This window comes from Macaca mulatta, chromosome 20 (genome assembly GCF_049350105.2).
Source record: "Macaca mulatta isolate MMU2019108-1 chromosome 20, T2T-MMU8v2.0, whole genome shotgun sequence".
NCBI lineage: Eukaryota > Metazoa > Chordata > Mammalia > Primates > Cercopithecidae > Macaca > Macaca mulatta.
The window spans coordinates 15963549-15985394 of record NC_133425.1 but is presented as its reverse complement, the minus strand read 5'-3'; the positions used below and the strand labels follow the sequence as shown (position 1 = coordinate 15985394).

The window sequence follows — 21846 nt, the reverse complement described above, 5'->3', positions numbered from 1 at the left end:
TGTCGACTTCATTAATAAAATGCTAACCATATTAAACAATCCTTCTGTGGAATCTGTCCCACCACAAGTTTGAGTTGCTGTTTCTTCAGCGTCTTCAATATCCTGCCGGGATGCATTCACCTATAACAAAGGGGAAAAAAAAGAATAAAAGGATTTTAAAAATACAACTATGTTACTTTGGGATGGAAATTCATCTGATATAAACACGTTCAAGGTGTCCAGATTAGTGCCTTATATCGCACTCCAACACAATATACAATTATGGTGCAAGCCTGTAAATTGACCTAGGTCATGAAGGAATTTAAATATAATAAACCAAGCCCCTTTTACTACATTCTTATATAAAATCGAGAAGAACTATCACATGATGCTCTATGCCAGGTAGCCTCAACAAATTCAGCATTTATTCTAGCTCTGATATGGTCTGGCTCTGTGTCCCCACCCAAATTTCATATATTTTTTTTTTTTTTTGAGGCAGAGTTTCACTCTTGTTGCCCAGGCTGGAGTGCAACAGCAAGATCTCAGCTCCCCGCAACCTCCGCCTCCCAGGTCCAAGCGATTCTCCTGCCTCAGCCTCCCAAGTAGCTGGGATTACAGGCATGCGCCACTGTGCCCAGCTAAATTTGTATTTTTAGTAGAGATGGGGTTTCTCCATGTTAGTCAGGCTGGTCTCGAACTCCTGACCTCAGGTGATCCACACACCTCAGCTCCCCAAAGTGCTGGGATTACAGGCGTGAGCCACCGCACCCGGCCCCAAATCTCATCTTGAATTGTACTCCTATAATTCCCACACATTGTGAGAGGGACCCGGTGGGAGATAATTTGAATCATGGGGTCGGTTTCCTCCATACTGTTCTCGTGATAGTGAATAAGTCTCATGAGATCTGATGGTTTTATCAGGGGTTGCCACTTTTACATCTCCCTCATTTTCTCTTGCCGCTACCATGTAAGAAGTGCCTTTCACCTCCCGCCATGATTCTGAGGCCTCCCCAGCCATACGGAACTGTAAGTCCAATTAAACCTCTTTTTTAGCCAGGTGCGGTGGCTCACGCCTGTAATCCCAGCACTTTGGGAGGCTGGGGTGGGCGGATCATGAGGTCAGGAGATCAAGACCATCCTGGATAACACAGTGAAATCCCATCTCTACTAAAAATACAAAAAATCAGCCGGGCACGGTGGCATGCGCCTGTAATCCCAGCTACTCAGGAGGCTGAGGCAAGAGAATTGCTTGAACCCAAGAGGTGGAGGATGCAGTGAGCCGAGATCGCGCCATTGCACTTCAGCCTGGGCAACAGAGCAAGACACCTTCTCAAACAAACAAACAAATAAAACACCTCTTTTTCTTCCCAGGCTCAGCTGTGTCTTTATCAGCAGCATGAAAATGGGCTAATAAAATCTCTATGCACAAGACACTCACAGACACATTGTGTAATAAACATATCATCAATCAACTGAGCAGAAAAATGATAAACTGCAAGCCAAATGTGAATTACTCAATATTTATTTTGGTATATCACCATTCAAATATCTTAACATACCACTCAAACCATGCCATTTTTTATTATCTATGCTTGACCTTCTTTGCAAACATTCTAAAATGCTCCTTTTAAGTATATACCAGAGAAACACTATAAAGAGTACATATACAGTTGGCCAGAGAGGTGCAACTCCAAGTGAACACTACACCAATGGGCCCAAGCTCTAGCTCTTCTAAGACCTCGTTCCATCTTCCTGCTTCCCTACAGCATCAATATTTTCCTCCACCAAAGCTCCTCTCCCCTCAGTCCACAAACCTGCTCACATCTCCCCAGTCCTGAACCACGCCTCTTAGCCCTGCTCTGTCTCCACCTTCCACCACAACCCTGCACCAAGGTTGTAGCGACCAACTACAGCCTTACTTCTGCTTCCCCACCATCCACATATCCCCTCTCGAAATGCAGTTTCTGCCTCTTCACTGACATGGTCCTCCAGAAAGCAACAAAGACTACCTTCTAACCACTAAATCCAAGGACTGTTGCACTTTTCATCCTTCCAAAAAATGAGAGCAGTATCTGATGCTGCTGACCAAACTCCTCCTTCCAGCAGATCCTTCCTGAGCATCCAGACCCATGGTTTTCCTCATACTTCTGATCACCCTTCTCCTCCCCTGTCCTAAACTGTATCTTTCCAAAGGTTTATGCTCAGGTCCCCACCTGCAGCCACGACTGCCAGTGAGTATTCTCTAGTAGGCTGCCCACCAGCAACTGAACCTGGCCAAGATGGAACTCCTCTCCCAACTGCCTCCTCTTGGTATTTCTGCCTGCCATGAATGCAACACCAAGATTCGATTCCACAGGGAGCAACCTCTGAAGGATTCCTTTCCCTTACTATCTGCCTCCCCTCCTCCAAACCAGTCTCGAGGACCAGTTCACCTTTCCTCCCAGTGTCACTAGAATCCACTTTCTTTCATTCCCACTGCACCTTAGTGCGGGCTTCCTTAAACAAAGTTTTAGCTGTTTATAATTATAATCTGCCCTTAAGAAAGGCCAAACAGGAAAAATCACTTCCTTAGGAATCCCTTCCTGACCCCACTGTGATTCTATCAGTTTCTCTAACTCATAATGTATGTTTCATTCATAGCATTTTCCACAACCATACTTTTACATTTGGCTAACTATATATTTAATGCCTTGTTCTCCAATCATGAGAAGGAACTGTCTACAACTCCCAGCACATACACAGATGGAATTCAAGACACATTTAAAGGAAGGAAGCAAAGAATGGTGCAAGTGGTTTCTTTTATTTTGAGACGGAGTCTCACTTTGTCACCCAGGCTGGAGTGCAGCAGTACAGTCTTGGCTCACTGCAAGATCTGCCTCCCGGGTTCAACCAATTCTCCCACCTCAGCCTCCTGAGTAGCTGGGATTACAGGCACCCGCCATCATGCCTGGCTAATTTTTTTTTAATTTTTATAGCGATGGAGTCTCACCATGTTGGCCAGGCTGGTCTCGAACTCCTAATCTCAGGTGATCTGCCTGCCTCGGCCTCCCAAAGTGCTGGGAATACAGGTGTGAGCCACCACGCCTGGCCAAGTGGAGGCCAAGTGGATTCTTTTCTATCACTGACTATTGTTTCCACATACTGTGATTATAACAAATTCAAGTCAGTAAATGAAAATAAAAATAGATTGCTCAATACTTACATCCAATTTGAGTAGCTTTTCAATAATAAGCTCCAAAATTTCATGCCTCAAGGTTGGAAAATACACACTAATCCTTAGTAAGTTATGAACGTAACATTCCTAAAGCAGAAAACATAAGATAAAACATTTTAACAGAGAATAAATGTTTCACAATTATGTAAGCGAAACATCAATTACACAATTGAAATCTTTAGTTTCAAATATTTAAACAGAAAAAAACAGACTATCCAGCAATACAAAACTGTACTGTTTCTACATATGTATTATGTTCGGTATAATCATTTCAATTATCCTCAGTAAATGAAGTTTTTAATTTGCACAACTATAGGTTTTTGTTTTTGTTTTTGTTTTTGTTTTTTTGACACGGAGTCTTGCTCTGTGCCCCAGGCTGGAGTGCAGTGGCGCGATCTCGGCTCACTGCAAGCTCCGCTCCCCCGGGTTCACGCCATTCTCCTGCCTCAGTCTCCCGAGTAGCTGGGACTACAGGCGCCCGCCACCTCGCCCGGCTAATTTTCTTGTATTTTTAGTAGAGACGGAGTTTCACCGTGTTAGCCAGGATGGTCTCGATCTCCTGACCTCATGATCCGCCCGTCTCGGCCTCCCAAAGTGCTGGGATTACAGGCTTGAGCCACCGTGCCCGGCCAACTATAGGTTTTTAAGTAGCTGTATTGATAAAACTCATAAATCATACAATCACCAACTTAAAGTATACAATTTAAGTTTTTAATATATTGAGTTATGTGACCATCAACATAATCAATTTCAGAACATTTTATTTTAGAGACAGAGTCTGGCTCTCTCTCAGCCTGGGGTGCAGTGGTGCAATCAAAGCTCACTGTAACCCTGAATTCCCGGGATAAGCAATCCTTCCTCCTCAGCCTCCCTAGTAGCTAGAACTACAGGTGCACACCACCACATCTGGTTAATTTTTCCTCTTAGAGAGACAGGTTCTCGCTATGTTGCCCAGGCTGGTCTTCACCTCTTGGACCTTCCCACTTCAGCCTTCTGAAGTGCTGTGATTACAGGCATAAGCCACTGTGCCCAGCCAGCAATTTTATAACATTTTAATCACTCTAAAAAGAAATCCCATATCCATTAGTAGTGCACCCCTACAAAATGAAGACTTTGGCAACCACTAGTCTATGAATCTGCCTCTTCGAGACATTTCCTATAAATGGAGTCATATAATACATGTTTTTAGGGTTCAATCATGTTGTAACATGTAAACCATTCCTTTCATATAAATGGAATCATATAATACAGTCTTTTGGCATGTTTTTAGGGTCCAATCATGTTGTAACATATAAAGCATTCCTTTTCATTGCTAATATTTCATTGTACCACGTTTTGTCATCTGTTCATCAGTTGACAGACATTTGAGTTGCTTCTACTTGATGCTATTATGAATGATGCTGCTATGAACATCCATGTACAAGTTTTTCTGTGGACATATATTTTCATTTCTCTCAGGTATAAACCCAGAAATGGAACTGCTAGGTCACATGGTAATTCTACATTTAACCTTTAAGAAATGCCAGGCTATTTTCAAAACAGCTGCACCATTTTACATTCCCACAGCAACATATGACAGTTCCAATGTTCCCATTTCTCCACATCCTTGTCAACACTTGTTACTGTCTTCTCATCCTGAATATAGCCATCCTTGTGGGCATGCAGTGAAACCATTTCCCTGATGGCTAATGATGCTGAGCTTCTTTCCATGTGTTTTTTTGCAGAAATGCCTATTCAGATCCTTTGCCCATTTCAATTGGGCTATTTGCCCTTTTATTATTCAATTGTAAGAGTTCTTTACATATACAAGTCCATTACCAGACATAAAATATAGAAATATTTTCTCCCATTATTTGGGGATTCTTTTCATCTTCCTGAAAATGTCCTATGAAGCATAACAATTTTTAATTTTGAGGTACAATTGATGTATTTTTTCTTTGGTCACTTGTACTCAGGCATCAAATCTGGAAATTACTGCCTAATCCAACATGTACCCCTATTTTCTTCTCAAGAGTTTTACAGTTTTTACTCTTCATGTAGGGCTTTTATTGATTTTGAGTTCATTTTTGTACATGGATATCCATATGCTTCATTCTTTTGCATGTTCATGTCCACTTCTGCCAGCAGCATTTGTTGAAGTCTATTCTCCCCTATTCAATTGTCTTGGACAAGTGGTTACCGTATGTTGGTCTTCTGTCCCGTAACCATGCTGAACTCATTTATTCTCTCTAAAATGTCTTGTGTGTGTGTGAACTCCTTAGGATGACATACAAAATCACCTTGCAAAAGAGTTTATGCCTTCTACTCCATCTGGATGCCTTTAATTCTTTTTCTTGTCTAACTGCCTTGGCTAGACAAGCAGCAAGAGCAGACATCCTTGTTTTGTTCTTATTCTTCAGAAAAAACTTTCGGTCTTTCACCACTGAATATGATGTTAGCTGTGGGTTTTTCAGATGCCCTTTATCAGGTTGAGAAAATTTCCTTCTGTTTTTGTCATAAAAGGATATTGGCCTTTGTCACATACTTCTGCATCTACTGAGATGATTATGTGGTTTTTGTCCTTTGTTCTATTGCTATAAAATATTTTATTAATTTATTTTCAGGTACTAAATCAATCTCAGCCAGTCACGGTGGTTCACGTCTCTAATCCCAACACTCTGCAAGGTGGAGACGGGTGGATCACTTGAGGTCAGGAGTTCAAGACCAGCCTGGCCAATGTGGCAAAACCCGTCTCTACCAAAAATACAAAAATTAGTGGGGTGTGGTGTCCCATTCCTGTAGTCCCACCTACTCGGGAGGCTGAGGTGGGAGAGTCGCTAGAACCCTGGGGAGGCAGAGGCTGCAGCGAGCCGAGATGGTACCACTACACTCTAGCCTGGGTGACAGAGAGAAACTGTCCCCTCCCTGGAAAAAAAAAAAACAAAAAAACAAAAAACTCAATCTTGCGTACCTAGCGTCAATCGCACTTGGTCATGGCACATAATTATTTTTGTATGCTACTAGATTTGGTTTTATACTACGGCAATCACTATTAATTATTAAAAACTGCACAGATGATCTGAACATTGTACAAAAACAAGCACAATGCTTCTACAGAAGGCTTTGCTTTCAGGTTAAAATAAGGCATATTTACAATTAGTAATACAAGAACTATTATCTTCTAGTAATTCTTGTATAAGCATGAAGCCACTACAGATATTCCTGAAATGAACTCACACCTTGACTTGCACATAGTAATAACAGAAAAAGGCACTGGGAATCCCCAATAGCCGCTTGATAAGAAAGGAATCTGAGTCAAATTCTTAGACATCAAAGTCTAGAAGACAAAGTAACCTTTAAAAGAAAAAGACATAACATCGGCCGGGCACAGTGGTTCACTAATCCCAGCACTTTGGGAGGCCAAGGCGGGCAGATCACAAGCTCAAGAGTTAGAGACCAGTCTGGCCAATATGGTGAAACCCCACCACTACTAAAAATACAAAAATTAGCTGGGTATGGTGGTGGGCGCCTATAGTCCCAGCTACTCGGGAGGCTGAGGCAGGAGAATTGCTTGAACCCAAGAGGCGGAGGTTGCAATGAGCCAAGATGACGCCACTGTACTCCAGCTTGGGCAACACAGCAAGACTCCGTCTCAAAAAAAAAAAAAAAAACAGAAAGAAAAAGATCTAACATCATCTAAAATGAAACCATGCAAACAAGTTTTCCATGATTTTCTCAATGAAAAGATTTCTTACCAGTGTTCTCTCTGATTTTTGAACAAATGGAAATTTTTCCACCAGTATCGGCATAAGAAACCACGGTGTCCTATTTTTAAAAAATTAAATCAATCCATGTTAACTTTACTTTCTAGAAAAGTAATACTACCATTCTAAAAGCAAATATGGACAGATACAGGAGGTAAACAAGAACCCCTACCTCAAAGAACTGCAACTTTATTTTTTTTTGAGACGGAGTTTCGCTCTTGTTGCCCAGGCTGGAGTGCAGTGGCGCAATCTCAGCTCACTGCAACCTCCGCCTCCCGGGTTCAAGCTATTCTCCTGCCTCAGCCTCCCAAGCAGCTGGGATTACAAGCATGCGCCACCATGCCTGGCTAATTTTGCATTTTCAGTAGAGACGGGGTTTCTCCATGTTGGTCAGGCTGATATTAAACTCCCAACCTCAGGTGATCCACCCGCCTCAGCCTCCCAAAGTGCTGGGATTACAGGCGTGAGCCACCGCGCCCGGCCAGAACTGGAACTTACATTGTATAGCTTCCGAGAAAATCTATAATGACTTAGAGAAAATAAGCTTCTGTTAACTCTGATATTGACAGCAAATCAAAGAGGGAGCTTTTTGCTGACATTTCCCACTACACATGTATATTATTTTTAAAAGAAGAAAAAATTATCAAGTTGGATTGTTTCAAGTTAACAAATAATCAACGGACAGAGGGAACTAGAAGTCCACCCTTCCAAAAGAAACCCACAAACCTGAAAAGCTTTTCTTAGAAGTGCAATTTTTATTCATATGGCATGACACAAACACACACAGGGGTTTCTCACTGAAAATGTTTGGATAGTGTATCTGTTGAAGATAAAAGCAAAATTCCAACCACCATACAAAATTGCGGGAGAATCTGCATACAAACTTTGAAAAACAATCAAAGATAATAAATAGAAAATGGAAATGCCACTTTTTGTAGAATGTAAAGTTTCCTCAAGTGGACACAAAAAAAAAAAACATGCAATGTAAGACTCAAGCTTTAATGCTATTAACATTTTATAATTTTTACTAATTGATTACAATTTTCTTGAGAATTGAACATTCAAAATAAGGAAAAGTATACTCACGATGGGACATATCTTGCTATTATTTGCAAGGCTCTGTGACATGTGTCAAAATTTGCAGGAAGATCTGCAAGGAGAAAAGTTGAGAGTATGAGCATCAAAACAAAACTGAAGGGCGACGCACTTGAAGCTAAAAATACATGCTGGTCGGGCGCGGTAGCTCACGCCTGTAATCCCAGCACTTTGGGAGGCTAAGGCAGGTGGATCACCTGAGGTCAGGAGTTCGAGACCAGCCTGACCAACATGGTGAAACCCCATCTCTACTAAAAATACATAAATTAGCCAGGCATGGTGGTACACGCCTGTAGTTCCATCTACTCAGGAGGCTGAAGCAGGAGAATCACTTGAACCCAGGAGGTAAAGGCTGCAGTGAGCCAAGATCATACCACTGTACTCCAGCCTGGGCGACAGGCAAGACTCTGTCTCAAAAAAAAAAAAAAAAAAAAAAAAAAAGTGACATACTTGAAGCTAAAAACACATGCTAACCAAAACGGAATTTATCACAGAAATAATAACTTCGAGACCCGGCCACTGCACTCCAGCCTGGGCGACAGAGCGAGACTCCGTCTCAAAAAAAAAAAAAAAAAAAAAAAAAAAAAAAAAAAAAAAAAAAAAAAAAAAGATTTTTTTCTCACAACCATCAATGAAAACTAAACGGACTAATTATATAAATAATGCATTCAGGACAACTGACTGCATATCAATGCTAAATATAACAAAAACATTTTATCAAAGGTTGTCATTTGTTGCAGTCTGCTTACCAGAATAGGTGCCAGGTGTTCTGTGCTTTACTTTTTTTTTTTTTTTTTAAAAGAGAGAGTGTCTTGCCATCTTGTCCAGGTAGGGCTTGAACTCCTGGCTCAAGCAATCCACCCACCTAAGCCTCCCAGGTAGCTGTGACTAAAGACACACACCACTCTGCCTAGTTCTACTTTAAGCATTTTTAAAGAAAATATTTGAAAAAAATGTTTTTTTTGTAGAGACAAAATCTCACTATGTTGCCCAGGCTGGTCTCAAACTCTTGGCCTCAAGTGATCCTCCTGTCTTGGCCACCCAAAGTGCTGGGATTATGAGTGTAAGCTACTGTGCCCAGGCTTTAAACCTTTTTACACTTACTATCATCTTCATCCTCAGAATCTGAAACATCTACATCACCTTCCTTAATGATCACTCGAGCTTTTGAGGGAAAAAGAAAATATGTTATTCTGTCATTGATCTAGACAATAAACAGCTACACAAAAAAGTTACTGACGTAGACAATGAACAGCTATACAAAAGTCATTTTTCCATAATCCAAAGTTACCCCAATGATTAATTAAAAGCACAATCTGAAAAAAAGTAAAGCAACTATAGTTTTTAAACAGCTAAACATTCCTAGATGAGTTCTAAGACTTCACCAGGAGTTCAATAAAGCAAATTACAATTCATAAAACGCATAGCAACAAATGAATCTAGACACCTCCATAGGGGTCATTACGGGGAACATATGTCTACCAGACCTGGTGCCAATATGCATCTGGAATCTTCCATGGTAGCAGTATCTCTCATATATAACGGGAAGGTGGTATTTTAATAAAGAAGTATTTAAAAAAAAAAAAAAAATTCCAAGCAAGCAAAGAGTAATGACTTACGAGGCACAAAATGGGAAGCAATCATGCTGAGACATGGTCTGAGGAAAACAGTCTGTGCTGATACAAGATTACCAAGAAAAGCCAAATACTCTTCCACTACTGTTTGACTTCTATTCAACCAAGGCAATCTCTATAGTTGGGAAAGAACGATAAAAGCAGCATGTTATTAATATATACTACTACGAAGTTCTGAATTACATACTAGACAGTGAGATAAATGGTGAACTTACCAATATAATACTGATAAGCTGCTCAAAGTCTTTTGTCAAGTACATGATAGAAGAACGGAATTCCAGCAGCCAGTTGATGATCTGGTCATCCTTAAGTTAAACAAAGAAGAGTACTTTCAAAATCACAAATCCTCTAAGATAACAGAAATTTACAGCTATCTTATATCAATCATCTATCAAGAATAGCTTGGGGGGAAAAGGTCACAAACTTGGAAGGAAATGAAAACTGGGTATCAAAACACAAAAATATGTCACAATAAACTTTCCTGTTTTAAAAAAGCAATCCAGCAACTCTAAAATGTAGGAAAAAGACTTAAATGCAGTACTTCAGCCTGATCACTTTTGTTTGCCCTGAAAACACAAAATCACCTCAAATGTTGACACCTGGGACTTTTAAAAATTGCAGAAATCTAGCAGATTCAAGTATTAGAAGATCACAAAGGAACAATAGCTACCTCTATTTCCTCTATATTCAAGCTGACCAGAAAGCATGCTGATAAAACTCAGTCTAGGCTGATCAATTGGGGTCATGAATAAACATAACTTTTCTAAACTAAACCTGTGGCTGAGTTTAAATATATTATGATGTGTTTGTTCTGTATAAATGCCATTCCTCCATGAAATATTTTTCAGGCAATCAAATTACTGTTCACAATCATTGTTAGTGACATTAGAAGAACTGCTAAATTTGAAATGCAATGTATAAAATACAGTGTCAATTATGTAAAATATTACTATATTAATTATATTCATGCATACATACATACACACATTAAGAAAAAGCCCCTAATTTGTGGAAGGGTTAGACATACATTAAGAAAAAGCCCCAGCCGGGCGCGGTGGCTCAAGCCTGTAATCCCAGCACTTTGGGAGGCCGAGACGGGCGGATCACGAGGTCAGGAGATCGAGACCATCCTGGCTAACATGGTGAAACCCCGTCTCCACTAAAAAAAAAAAATACAAAAAACTAGCCGGGCGTGGTGGTGGGCGCCTGTAGTCCCAGTTACTCGGGAGGCTGAGGCAGGAGAATGGCGTAAACCCGGGAGGCGGAGCTTGCAGTGAGCTGAGATCCGGCCACTGCACTCCAGCCTGGGTGACAGAGCGAGACTCCGTCTCAAAAAAAAAAAAAAAAAAAGAAAGAAAAAGCCCCTAATTTGTGGAAGGGTTAGACATACAAATAAAAGCAACACAAGGTCATACCTACAGGGATATTCATAGGGAGTTATCATTTAGTGAGAACACACCATATGCCAGGCACGGTGTCTGACACTCTATATACATATCTTCTTCTAATCCTAAAAACTCTGCACGATGTTTAGTTATTCCCATTTTGCTGTTCAGGAAGCTGAGACTAAGAGAGATTAATAAGCAATCTGCCCAACCAAGAAGGCAGTAAAGAAGCAGGTCCAAACCTGTCTGTCTCAGTCAAGGTTATCCTCCATCCACTGTCCCACACGCCTCCCTATATGTGGAGAAGGAGCTGTCTCCTTTTCCCCACCTTAATTCAGCTACTGAGTGCTTACTATGCCATATCCATGTGACAAACTCCCACAGATCAACCATTTTCTGATGAAATCCCAAGTAGCCTGGCAGTAAAATAAAGTAAAACCATAACTCATCTGTACTATGGTAATTTCATAACGTCCACAACTGTTAAGGATAACATTAATGGTAGCTCGCTAAGGCCAAAGGCACGTAGAAAACAAGCTAAGTTAGTGTGCAAATAAAAAAAATCTATCCCATCTCTTTTCCACTAAAAAGACTGCAACAAAACTACAAGGATAACATTTAAACTGTACCATTTTTAAAAGTAAATCAGGCCGGGCGTGGTGGCTCACGCCTGTAATCCCAACACTTTGGGAGGCCAAGGTGGGTGGATCACCTGAGGTTGAGAGTTCAAGACCAGCCTAACCAACGTGGAGAAACCTTGTCTCTACTAAAAATACAAAATCAGCCGGGTGTGGTGGTGCATGCCCGTAATCCCAGCTACTAGGGAGGCTGAGGCAGGAGAATTGCTTGAACTCCGGAGGCGGAGATTGCAGTGAGCTAAGATCGTGCCATTGCACTCCAGCCTGGGCAACAAGAGCAAAACTCCGTCTCGAAAAGGAAAAAAAAAAAAAAAAGTAAATCAGTTGCAGGCTTTGATGCATTAGTACTGAACTATTATTATTTCTACTAGCAGCCAGGAACAGTGGCTCATGCCTGTAATCCCAGCACTTTTGGGAGGCCAAGGCAGGAGGAGACTGCTTGAGCCCAGGAATTTGAGACCAGCCTGGGCAACACAGGGAGACCTTGTCTCTAGAAAAATTAGCCTGGCATGGTAGCACATGCCTGTGGTCCCAGGTGCTCGGGAGCCTGAGGTGGGAAGACTGCTTAAGCCTGGGACGTTGAGGCTGCAGTGAGCCATGATCGGGCCCATTACACTCCAGCCTGGGTGACAGAGCACGACCCTGTCTCAAGATGAAAGAAGTTCTACTTGCAACACTCCACACAACTAATGCAATTCTTGGTATGTTCAAATACCAGGAATGAGAACTGCTGATACAAAATACAGTGGAACACCAAGAAAATGTCCCTTTGTATCTGGGAAAGAAGGCAGGAGTCAGGAAAAGCTTTAAAGAGAAAGTGATGCTTCAGCGGTCTTTAAACAGTAACACAGTTGAGTCTTTTCTGGAAGTTCTACTTCTTACAGAAGGAAAAGTGCGTTTTCAGAAAACTGAAAGACGTTCAGTATGGCTGGCATGTATAGTGAGCAAGCTAACAGATAATAAATCTGGGGAACAAAGAAGCACCAAATAGACCATGGAGGGCCTTGTAAACCAGGTCTGTAATTAGAGAGATCTGGAACAGTGGGAAACGGACTCAATGAAGGAGCAACCATGTGCTTAGAGAACCAGGGAAAGCTCCATTAAAGACGACACTTCAGCTCAGTTTAAAGGGTGAGCAGGAACTTTTTAAACTACAGTAATAATAACAGTAAACACTAATATAGCACTCACTGTATGCCAAGCACTGCCCTAAGACTTTAACATACAGTAACTCATGTCATCCTTACTCCATGAAGTAGGTACTACTACCGATTCCCATTTTACAGATGAGGACACTGAAACAGAAGCGCAGCAACTTGCCCCTGGTCACACAGCTGGCAAGAGGGGAGGCAATGTAACTATAGCCGGTGCTCAAATAGGTAGCAAATGAAGTACATACAGGGACCTCCTCCAGCCAGGAAAAAGAGGCACAGGCAAAGGCATAAAGATGTAAAGTAGCAAATTCCAGGAATAAAGTATCTAGCAAGAGGAAACATAAAAAAGGTTGCAGGCCACACTGATTTTCATTTTCCATAGGCATGAAGTTTTTTAGTAGGGGAATGACATGCCAAGACATGTGCTTTCCAGAGATAATTTAGGCTACACTGTTGAGGTTAAATGGTGGTTGTGGGGGCCACACAGGTATGAGATAGAGGAGGACTGGGAGAACATAGACCCGCTAAAGAGGTTACCAGAATCCATACAAGAGAGAACCAACAAAACAGAAAGGCTTGAAAGATTTTTTCCCCCTAAGGGCTTGATCAGTGAATGGATTTGAGGGCTAAAGACCCCAAGGTTGCTAGCTCAATAATGAGGGAAGTAATGAACAGTTAAGCACAGAAAAAAGTGTGCAGAAGTGGTGGGTGTGAGAGAAAGGTTAAGAGTTTATTTATTTTTTATTTTTTTTTATTTTTTTTGAGACGGAGTCTTGCTCTGTCGCCCAGGCTGGAGTGCAGTGATGCGATCTCGGCTCACTGCAAGCTCTGTCTCCCAGGTTCATGTCATCCTCCTGCCTCAGCCTCCCAAGTAGCTGGGACTACGGGTGCCCGCCACCATGCCCAGCTAATTTTTTTGTATTTTTATTAGAGACAGGGCTTCACCACATTAGCCAGGATGGTCTTGATCTCCTGACCTCATGATCCTCCCACCTCAGCCTCCCAAAGTGCTAGAATTACAGGCGCAAGCCACCGCACCCAGCCAAGAGTTTATTTTAAGACTTGCTAAGTTTGGAACACCTATGATGATTCTGGGTAAATGCATCTAACAGACAGTTAAGAAACAAGTCTAGGCCGGGCGCGGTGGCTCAAGCCTGTAATCCCAGCACTTTGGGAGGCCGAGGCGGGCGGATCACAAGGTCAGGAGATCGAGACCACAGTGAAACCCCGTCTCTACTAAAAATACAAAAAATTAGCCAGGCGCGGTGGCGGGCGCCTGTAGTCCCAGCTACTCAGGAGGCTGAGGCAGGAGAATGGCGGGAACCTGGGAGGCGGAGCTTGCAGTGAGCCGAGATCGCGCCACTGCACTCCAGCCTGGGCAACAGCGTGAGACTCCGTCTCAAAAAAAAAAAAAAAAAAAAAAAAAAGAAACAAGTCTAGGCCGGGTGCAGTGGCTCACGCCTATAATCCCAGCACTTTGGGAGGCTGAGGCGGGTGGATCACTTGAGGTCAGGAGTTCGAGACCAGCCCGGCGAGCATGATGAAATCCCAAATCTACTGAAAAAACAAAAAAATTAGTTGGGCGTGGTGGCATAGCTACTCAGGAGGCTGAGGAGAGAGGATGGCTTGAACGCAGGAGGCAGCGGTTGCAGTGAGCCAAGATCATCCCACTACACTACAGCCTAGGTTACAGAGCAAGACTCTGGTCTGCCCCTGCCCCCAAAAACGAAAATGAAACCAGTCTGGAGCCCACAAGAGCAATCTTGGCTACAGACACAAATATATTAGGACACAGGTAGATTTCAAAGCCATGAAGGGAGATGAAGAGATGACACAGAAGAATCTACAGAGTGAGGAAAGAGTCGAGTTTTGAAGCCCAATCAACAACAAATTAAAATCAAGAACCTATAGAGAGAGATTAGAGATTAAAGGATCCAAGACAGGAGGATCAGAAACACTGTTTTATTTATTTATTTATTTTGAGGCGGAGTCTCACTCTGTCACCCAGGCTGGAGTGCAGTGGCGCGATCTCGGCTCACTGCAAGCTCTGCCTCCCAGGTTCACGCCATTCTGCTGCGTCAGCCTCCCAAGTAGCTGGGACTACAGGCGCCCGCCACCACACCCGGCTAATTTTTTCTTATGTTTAGTAGAGACGTGGTTTCACTGTTAGCCAGGATGGTCTTGATCTCCTTGACCTCATGATCCACCCACCTCAGCCTCCCAAAGTGCTGGGATTACAGGCATGAGCCACCGCGCCCGGCCCAGAAACACTGTTTTAAGAAGTGGGTGGCCAACAGTGTCGGCTGATAGAAGGCTTAAAAAAATAAGTCCACTGAGGCTGGGCTCAGTGGCTCACACTTGTAATCCCAGCACTTTGGGAGGCCGAGGCGGGCAGGTCACCTGAGGTCAGGAGTTTGAGACTTGCCTGGCCAACACGGTGAAACCCTGTCTCTACTAATAATAAAAAATTACCCAGGCATGGTGGCCGGTGCCTGTAATCCCAGCTATTTGGGAGGCTGAGGCAGGAGAACTGCCTGAACCCGGGAGGCAAAAGTTGCAGTGAGCCCAGATCGCACCACTGCACTCCAGCCTAGGCCACAAGAGTGAGACTTTGTCTCAAAAAAAGTCCACTGAAATCAGCATTTAAAACAATGGGTAACCTGTCAGGGTAATTACTGTGTCCGGAATTCGTGGGTTCTTGGTCTTGCTGACTTCAAGAATGAAGCTGCAGACCAACGCGGAAAGTGTTACACCCCTTAAAGGCAGCGCATCTGGAGTTGTTCCTTCTGATGTTCGGAGTTTCTTCCTTCTGGTGGGTTCGTGGTCTCCCTGGCTTCAGAAGTGAAGCTGCAGACCTTTGCAGTGAAGGTGGTGTGGACCCAAAGAGTGAGCAGCAGCAAGATTTATTGTAAAGAGTGAAAGAACAAACCGTCCACAGTGTGGAAGCTGACCCCAGTGGGTTGTGTCACTGGCGCTCGGGCAGCCTGCTTTTATTCCCTTATCTGACCCCACCCACATCCTGCTGATTGGTCCATTTTACAGAGAGCTGATTCATCCGTTTTGACAGAGTGCTGATTGGTGCATTTACAATACCTTTACCTAGACACAGATTGCTAGGCAGAAAAGTTCTCCAAGTCCTCACTAGATCAGGTAGACACAGAGTACTGATTGGTGTATTTACAAACCTTGAGCTAGATACAGGGTACTGATTGGTGTATTTACAATCCCTTAGCTAGACATAAAGGTTCTCCAAGTCCCCACTAGACTCAGGAGCCCAGCTGGCTTCACCTACTGAATCCTGTGCCAGGGCCGCGGGCAGAGCAGCCCTCCAGTCCAGCACCACACCTGCACTCCTCAGCCCTTGGGCAGTCGATGGGACCAGGCGCCACTGAGCAGGGGGCGGTGCCCGTCAGGGAGGCTTGGGCTGCGCAGGAGTCCACCGTGGGGGAAGGGGGGCTTGGGCATGGTGGGCTGTAGGTCTCCAGCCCTGCCATGCGGGGAGGCAGCTGAGGCCCTGCGAGAATTCGAGTGCAGCACCAGCGGGCCGGCACTGCTGGGGGACCCGGCGCACCCTTCGCAGCTGCTAGCCTGGATGCTAAGCCTCTCAGGGCCTGCCGCTCCAAGTGTGGGGGCCAGCCGAGACGAGCCCACGCCCACTCGGAACTCGCGCTGGTCCGCGAGTGCCAGCGAGCGCTGCACGCAGCCTGGTTTCCCGCCTGCGCCTCTCCCTCCACACCTCCCCGCAAGCAGAAGGAGCCGGCTCCGGCCTTGGCCAGCCCAGAGAGGGGCTCCCACAGTGCAGCGGCGGGCTGAAGGGCTCCTCAAGCGGCCAGAGTGGGCGCCGAGGTCAAGGAGGTGCCAAAAGCGAGTGAGGGCTGCGAGGGCTGCCAGCACGCTGTCACCTCTCATTACTACAGTGATAAGAACAGTGGACTTAAATGTGAGTGAGAAATGATACAGCGAAGTCAGCTGGAACAAAACCAACAGATGACAATTACTGCCCTTATTTTGAGTCAGAGACTGTTCTAAGTGCTTCTTGCATATTAGCTCATTGAATCCTTGTTAAATATTTCCATGTTTAAAGCCAGGCACAGTGGCATGCACCTATAGTCCCAGCTTCTTAGGAGGTTGAAGAGAAAGGATCATTTGAGGCCAGGAATTCAAGGCTGTAGTGTGCTATGATCACACCTGTATATAGCCGGGGCAACACAGCAAGACCTCATCTCTTAAAAAACAAAACACTCCATATTTTTGAAATCTCTATTGTTTTATTGGTTTTACACAGTGAAAAACAGGTAGAGAGGTTAAAACAATTTGCTCAAGGTCATGCACTGGATAATAAAATTGGAATTTTACTCCAGGCAATCTAACTACTGTTGCCATGGTAATAAACCATTCTCTTCAAAATTGGGCAGTAAAGGAAGAATGGTGAAACAAAATGTATCAAGGTTTTACTACATGATAGGTATATCTCGAACTTGGAAATGCTGAATCAGTGGTTGTTTTTTGGTTTGTTTTAGCTTTAAAGAGACAAGAGAGTTGCACACAGCACGGAGGAAAGAGGTAGTAATCTAATAGAAAGGAAGCATTAGAACAGGGTTTCCCAGCCTCAACACTGTTGTCATTTGGGGCTGGATCACTCTTGGTTATAGGAGGTTGCCCTGTGCACTATGAGATGTTTAGCAGTATCTCTTGTCATTCACCCACTAGATGCCAGTAGCACCCCTTCCTCCCAATTGTGACAAACAAAAATATCTGCAGCCATTACCAAATGTCTCCTAGGGTGTAAAACTGTCCCTGGTTGAGAACCACCAGATTAAAGTAAGGGAGGACCATGGAGAGAGCAAGTTCTAGAAGACAGAATAGGAGCCAAAGAACAAACTATGTCTGTATAAAGTGGCAATAATTTTGCTAATGATCAAACACAAAATTAATTACCTTTATGTCTGGATCTAACAGCTGGTTCTTCAACAACTCGAAGTCATTTGTTTCACCCTTAACAAGAAGGGGAAAGAATTAAGTTATGCTTTTGTTTCCTATTTAGTAGCAACAGCAAGACTTTTTTTTTTTTTTTTTTTTTTTTTGAGACGGAGTCTCGCTCTGTCACCCAGGCTGGAGTGCAGTGGCCGGATCTCAGCTCACTGCAAGCTCCGCCTCCCGGGTTCACGCCATTCTCCGGCCACAGCCTCCCAAGTAGCTGGGACTACAGGCGCCCGCCACCTCGCCCGGCTAGTTTTTTTTGTATTTCTTAATAGAGACGGGGTTTCACTGTGTTAGCCAGGATGGTCTCGATCTCCTGACCTCGTGATCCGCCCGTCTCGGCCTCCCAAAGTGCTGGGATTACAGGCTTGAGCCACCGCGCCCGGCCGCAACAGCAAGACTTTTAACCATACCTTAACATCAGATGAAATTATAAAAGGAACACTAACTTTCACATGTCAATTGCAGATTATAAAATCATGACTACAAAAATTTAAACACTCATGTTAGTGCAGCCAGAGGGCTTGGAAAAAGGAAAATGATAAACTACATTTGGCTATACTTCTGTATTGACATTTGAATATAACAGTTGATACTCCTGCGAATTCTCAAAAAGCATGAGGGAAAAAAACAGCCAGCTATAATGATCTATTCAGGAGGATCTAAAAAAGTATTCACTCAAATATGGATACAAATGGATATTACATATAAACATACGGTTACTTAACATTTTCCCTCTACTCCTGAGATATAGTAGAAATGCTTCTGAACTACCACAGAAACAAAAATCTCTAGTCAGATGATGGTTTACTGTCCTAAAGTAATGCTTAGGTAAGTTCCTCAAAAAATAAAATGCTGTAGGCCAGGCACAGTGGCTCACGCCTGTAATCCCAGCACTTTGGGAGGCCGAGGTGGGCGGATCACAAGGTCAGGAGTTTGAGACCAGCCTGGCCAACATGCCGAAACCCCATCTCTACTAAAAAAATTTAAAAATTAGCCAGGTGTGGTGGTACGTGTCTGTAATCCCAGCTATTCAGGAGACTGAGGCAGGGGAATTGCTTGAACCTGGGAGGTGGAGGATGCTGTGAGCTGAGATCACGCCACTGCACTCCAGCCTGGGCGACAGAGTGAGACTCCGGCTCAAAAAATTAAAAAAATAAAAATAAATAAGTAAATAAAACTCTGTAATTGTTTTTAATTCTAGCACTTGCTAAAGCTAAAAGATGCTTTGTAAATAAAGCATGTGAAGAGGTGAAACCTCAGTAAAGACATTATTACTCTCTCATTATTACCTGTGAAACGGGCCAAGGTGGGGGAAAAAAAGGACACTATTACTCTAAGTTTGCACTGACGGCATCATGCTATTATTAAATATTTGATTTCAACTGGTATCTTAATTAAGCTTGCTATTTCTATTGGTCTTTAGTATAACAGCAATAGTTGTATTCTGACCTGACCAAAAGCAAACCTCATACATTATCTCCTCTTACCTTTTTATACTTTAGCAAGACTTCTGTCACAGTTCCACCAAACCGAACAGTTTTTCTTGGGGGAGAATTGAAAAAATCATTCTCTAATGCACGCATATTTGAAATCCTGTGGAACCAAAATTAACAAGCTATTAAGTTCATGAAAATATTAAAAATTATAATAGCCAACATTTATTGAACCAACATCATTCAGTGGAACTATTGTTAAAGCCTCTTTACTGGTCTCCCTGCTTCCACTCCTAACCAACAATCCCTCCTTTGCTCAGCAACCGAAAACTGTCTTCCCACTGCACTTATAGTAAAAATTCAAATCTCTCAGTGTGGTATTTAAGATCCTACATTAATCTGGCCCCTGCCTACCTCTCTCACCTCATCTCCAACACCTTGTTTTACTACAGCCATAATGTCTTTTCTGCTCTTCGACATGCCAAGCTGGTTCTCATTTCACTTACTGTTCACTCTATCGGAAATACTCTTTTCCCAAATCTCCACGTGGCTGGATTTTTTTGTTTGTTTGTTTGTTTGTTTTTGAGATGTGTCTTGCTCTGCTGCCCAGGCTGGAGTGCAGTGGTGTGATCTCAGCTTAACTGCAACCTCCATCTCCCGGGTTCAAACAATTCTCCTGCCTCAGCCTCCTGAGTAGCTGGGATTACAGGCACCCGCCACCACGCTCGGCTAATTTTTGTATTTTTAGTAGAGATGGGGTTTTGGCATGTTGGCCAGGCTGGTCTCGATCTCCTGACTTCAGGTGATCCGCCCACCTCGGCATTTCAAAGTGCTGTGATTACAGGCGTGAGCAACTACTCCCTGCCTAGACTTTTGTCTTCATTCAAGTGGAAGCTCAAATGTCAGATGTCTTCCCCACGAGAAATCTCAAGTACTCCTTCTCTCCCTTCTCCCTCCCCATTACCCTGTTGTATAACTGAAACCATCGTAATTTATTGGCCTATGTACTGCCTTTCCCCCATAGGATATAAGCTCTGTAGAAAGCAGGGACATTAGTGTCTTTGGATAAACCACTGTCCCCAGTGTTTAACATAGTAAGCAGGAGATCGATAAATATTATGAATCATATTATGCTAATTGTTTTACAAGGTCTGCTTTACTTACACAGAGTAAATTAATGAAAAAACATAGCATCCTAATGACTCTGAAAGTTAAACGCCAAGTGTGCTATGGGGGTTAGGGATTTAAAAGCGGAGCAAAATAAAGACTGCTAAACAAATACGTGTGTCGAAACAAATTTCAAACAAAAAAGATGTAATATTCAATTTGCCATGAGTGACAACATTCGGCTGATAAACCGAATAGCCCAGGGAATCCCTTCCAAATTTGGACGAAGAAGCGGGAAGAGGAGTCAAGGCGCAGAAGGCAGTACCGAGGCCTGGGAAATCACGAAGAAATACAGTCGGGAAAGGGGGGCTCCAGAACAGATAATATACTGACTTTTCCAGGCCCCACCCATGTCTATTACCCAGTTATGAGGAATGAGCTCATTCCCGCGAACATGAGATGACCCTCGACCCCGTGCTCTTACCACACGCCATTAGCTTTGTCCCAGACCCTTTCAATCCGCTCCCCTAAGCGCAGTCCTGAGCTTTGGTCTCGGACGCGCAGAAGGAAGCGGCCTGAATCTTACCCAGTCCTCGACGCGCCCAGCGTCTTGACTGCAGAGGCCGAAGCAGCCGCATCTCCCGGCAACCGCGTGTGAAGCAGTGGTGCCGCCATTGGGCCGAACTAACACGACCGCTGCGCCTCAGGCCGGATGCTCTGCTCCTTCCAGCCACAGCCCTCTGTCCCGGAAGTTGCGCTTGCCGGCGCAACCTTCAGCCAATCAGGGACCCCGCGTGGGGAGAGCGTGTGCTCTCCGCGAGCTAGAGCGCCGCCAAACCCCGCCCCTCATTCTACTTGGACCACTTGTTCCACTCAGCGCGAATGCGCGAGTAAGGAGAGGCAGGAAGGTCCTGCTCCATCCAGGCCCAAGAATCCCAAAGAAAGGGTGGAAATACTCTGGATGTGCTAAGCTGTGGCCGGGTACACTCGAGTGTTAATTTTTTGGAGTCAAAGCCTCCCTCAGTTAAATCAAAGAAACTGAAGCACTGTGATTGACCCAGATCCTCACGGAGGAAAGGGGATTTGAACCCGGGTGACCCAGGAGCCTGGGCTCTGTACTCAATGCAACATTCTTACAGACCACCAAGATAACGTTATCCTCACGTAAACGAGCTCGACGAAGTGATCTACCCCAGAGCCTCAAGGCTGTGATGATGCTGGAATGAGAAACAGCAGGAGAGTTTCCAAGAGGTGTTACCCCCTTGACTTTTTTTTTCTTTCTTTTGAGACCTAGTCTTGCCCTGTTGCCCAGGCTGGAGTGCAGTGGCGTGATCTCAGCTCACTGCAACCTCCGTCTCTGTTGCCCAGGTGGAGTGCAGTGTCGTGATCCCAGCTCACTGCAACTTCCGCCTCCTGGGTTCAAGCAATTCTCGTGCCTCAGCCTCCCAAGTAGCTGGGATTACAGGCGCATGCCACCATAC

The 21846-nt window shown here is 43.9% G+C and overlaps 1 protein-coding gene and 1 long non-coding RNA gene across 5 annotated transcripts in view; one reads left to right on the top strand and one right to left on the bottom strand.

Annotated features, from left to right (window-relative positions):
• RRN3 (RNA polymerase I transcription factor RRN3) overlaps nucleotides 1-21107 on the bottom strand; it is a 38481-nt gene extending 17374 nt beyond the window's left edge. The window contains 10 exon segments of one of the 4 annotated variants that reach the window (NM_001257664.1): nucleotides 28-120; nucleotides 3182-3280; nucleotides 6928-6997; nucleotides 8023-8086; nucleotides 9136-9195; nucleotides 9651-9780; nucleotides 9881-9970; nucleotides 17781-17837; nucleotides 19313-19418; nucleotides 20952-21095. In NM_001257664.1, the coding sequence (NP_001244593.1) occupies nucleotides 28-120; nucleotides 3182-3280; nucleotides 6928-6997; nucleotides 8023-8086; nucleotides 9136-9195; nucleotides 9651-9780; nucleotides 9881-9970; nucleotides 17781-17837; nucleotides 19313-19418; nucleotides 20952-21040 (858 nt within the window). In that variant the 5' untranslated portion in view covers nucleotides 21041-21095. 4 annotated transcript variants of the gene reach the window in all.
• LOC144338356 (uncharacterized) lies at nucleotides 13567-17661 on the top strand. Its single transcript, XR_013412381.1, has 3 exons — nucleotides 13567-13975; nucleotides 14283-14856; nucleotides 15445-17661. It is a non-coding gene; the product is annotated as an uncharacterized LOC144338356 (long non-coding RNA).
• Nucleotides 21108-21846: the final 739 nt, after the last annotated feature.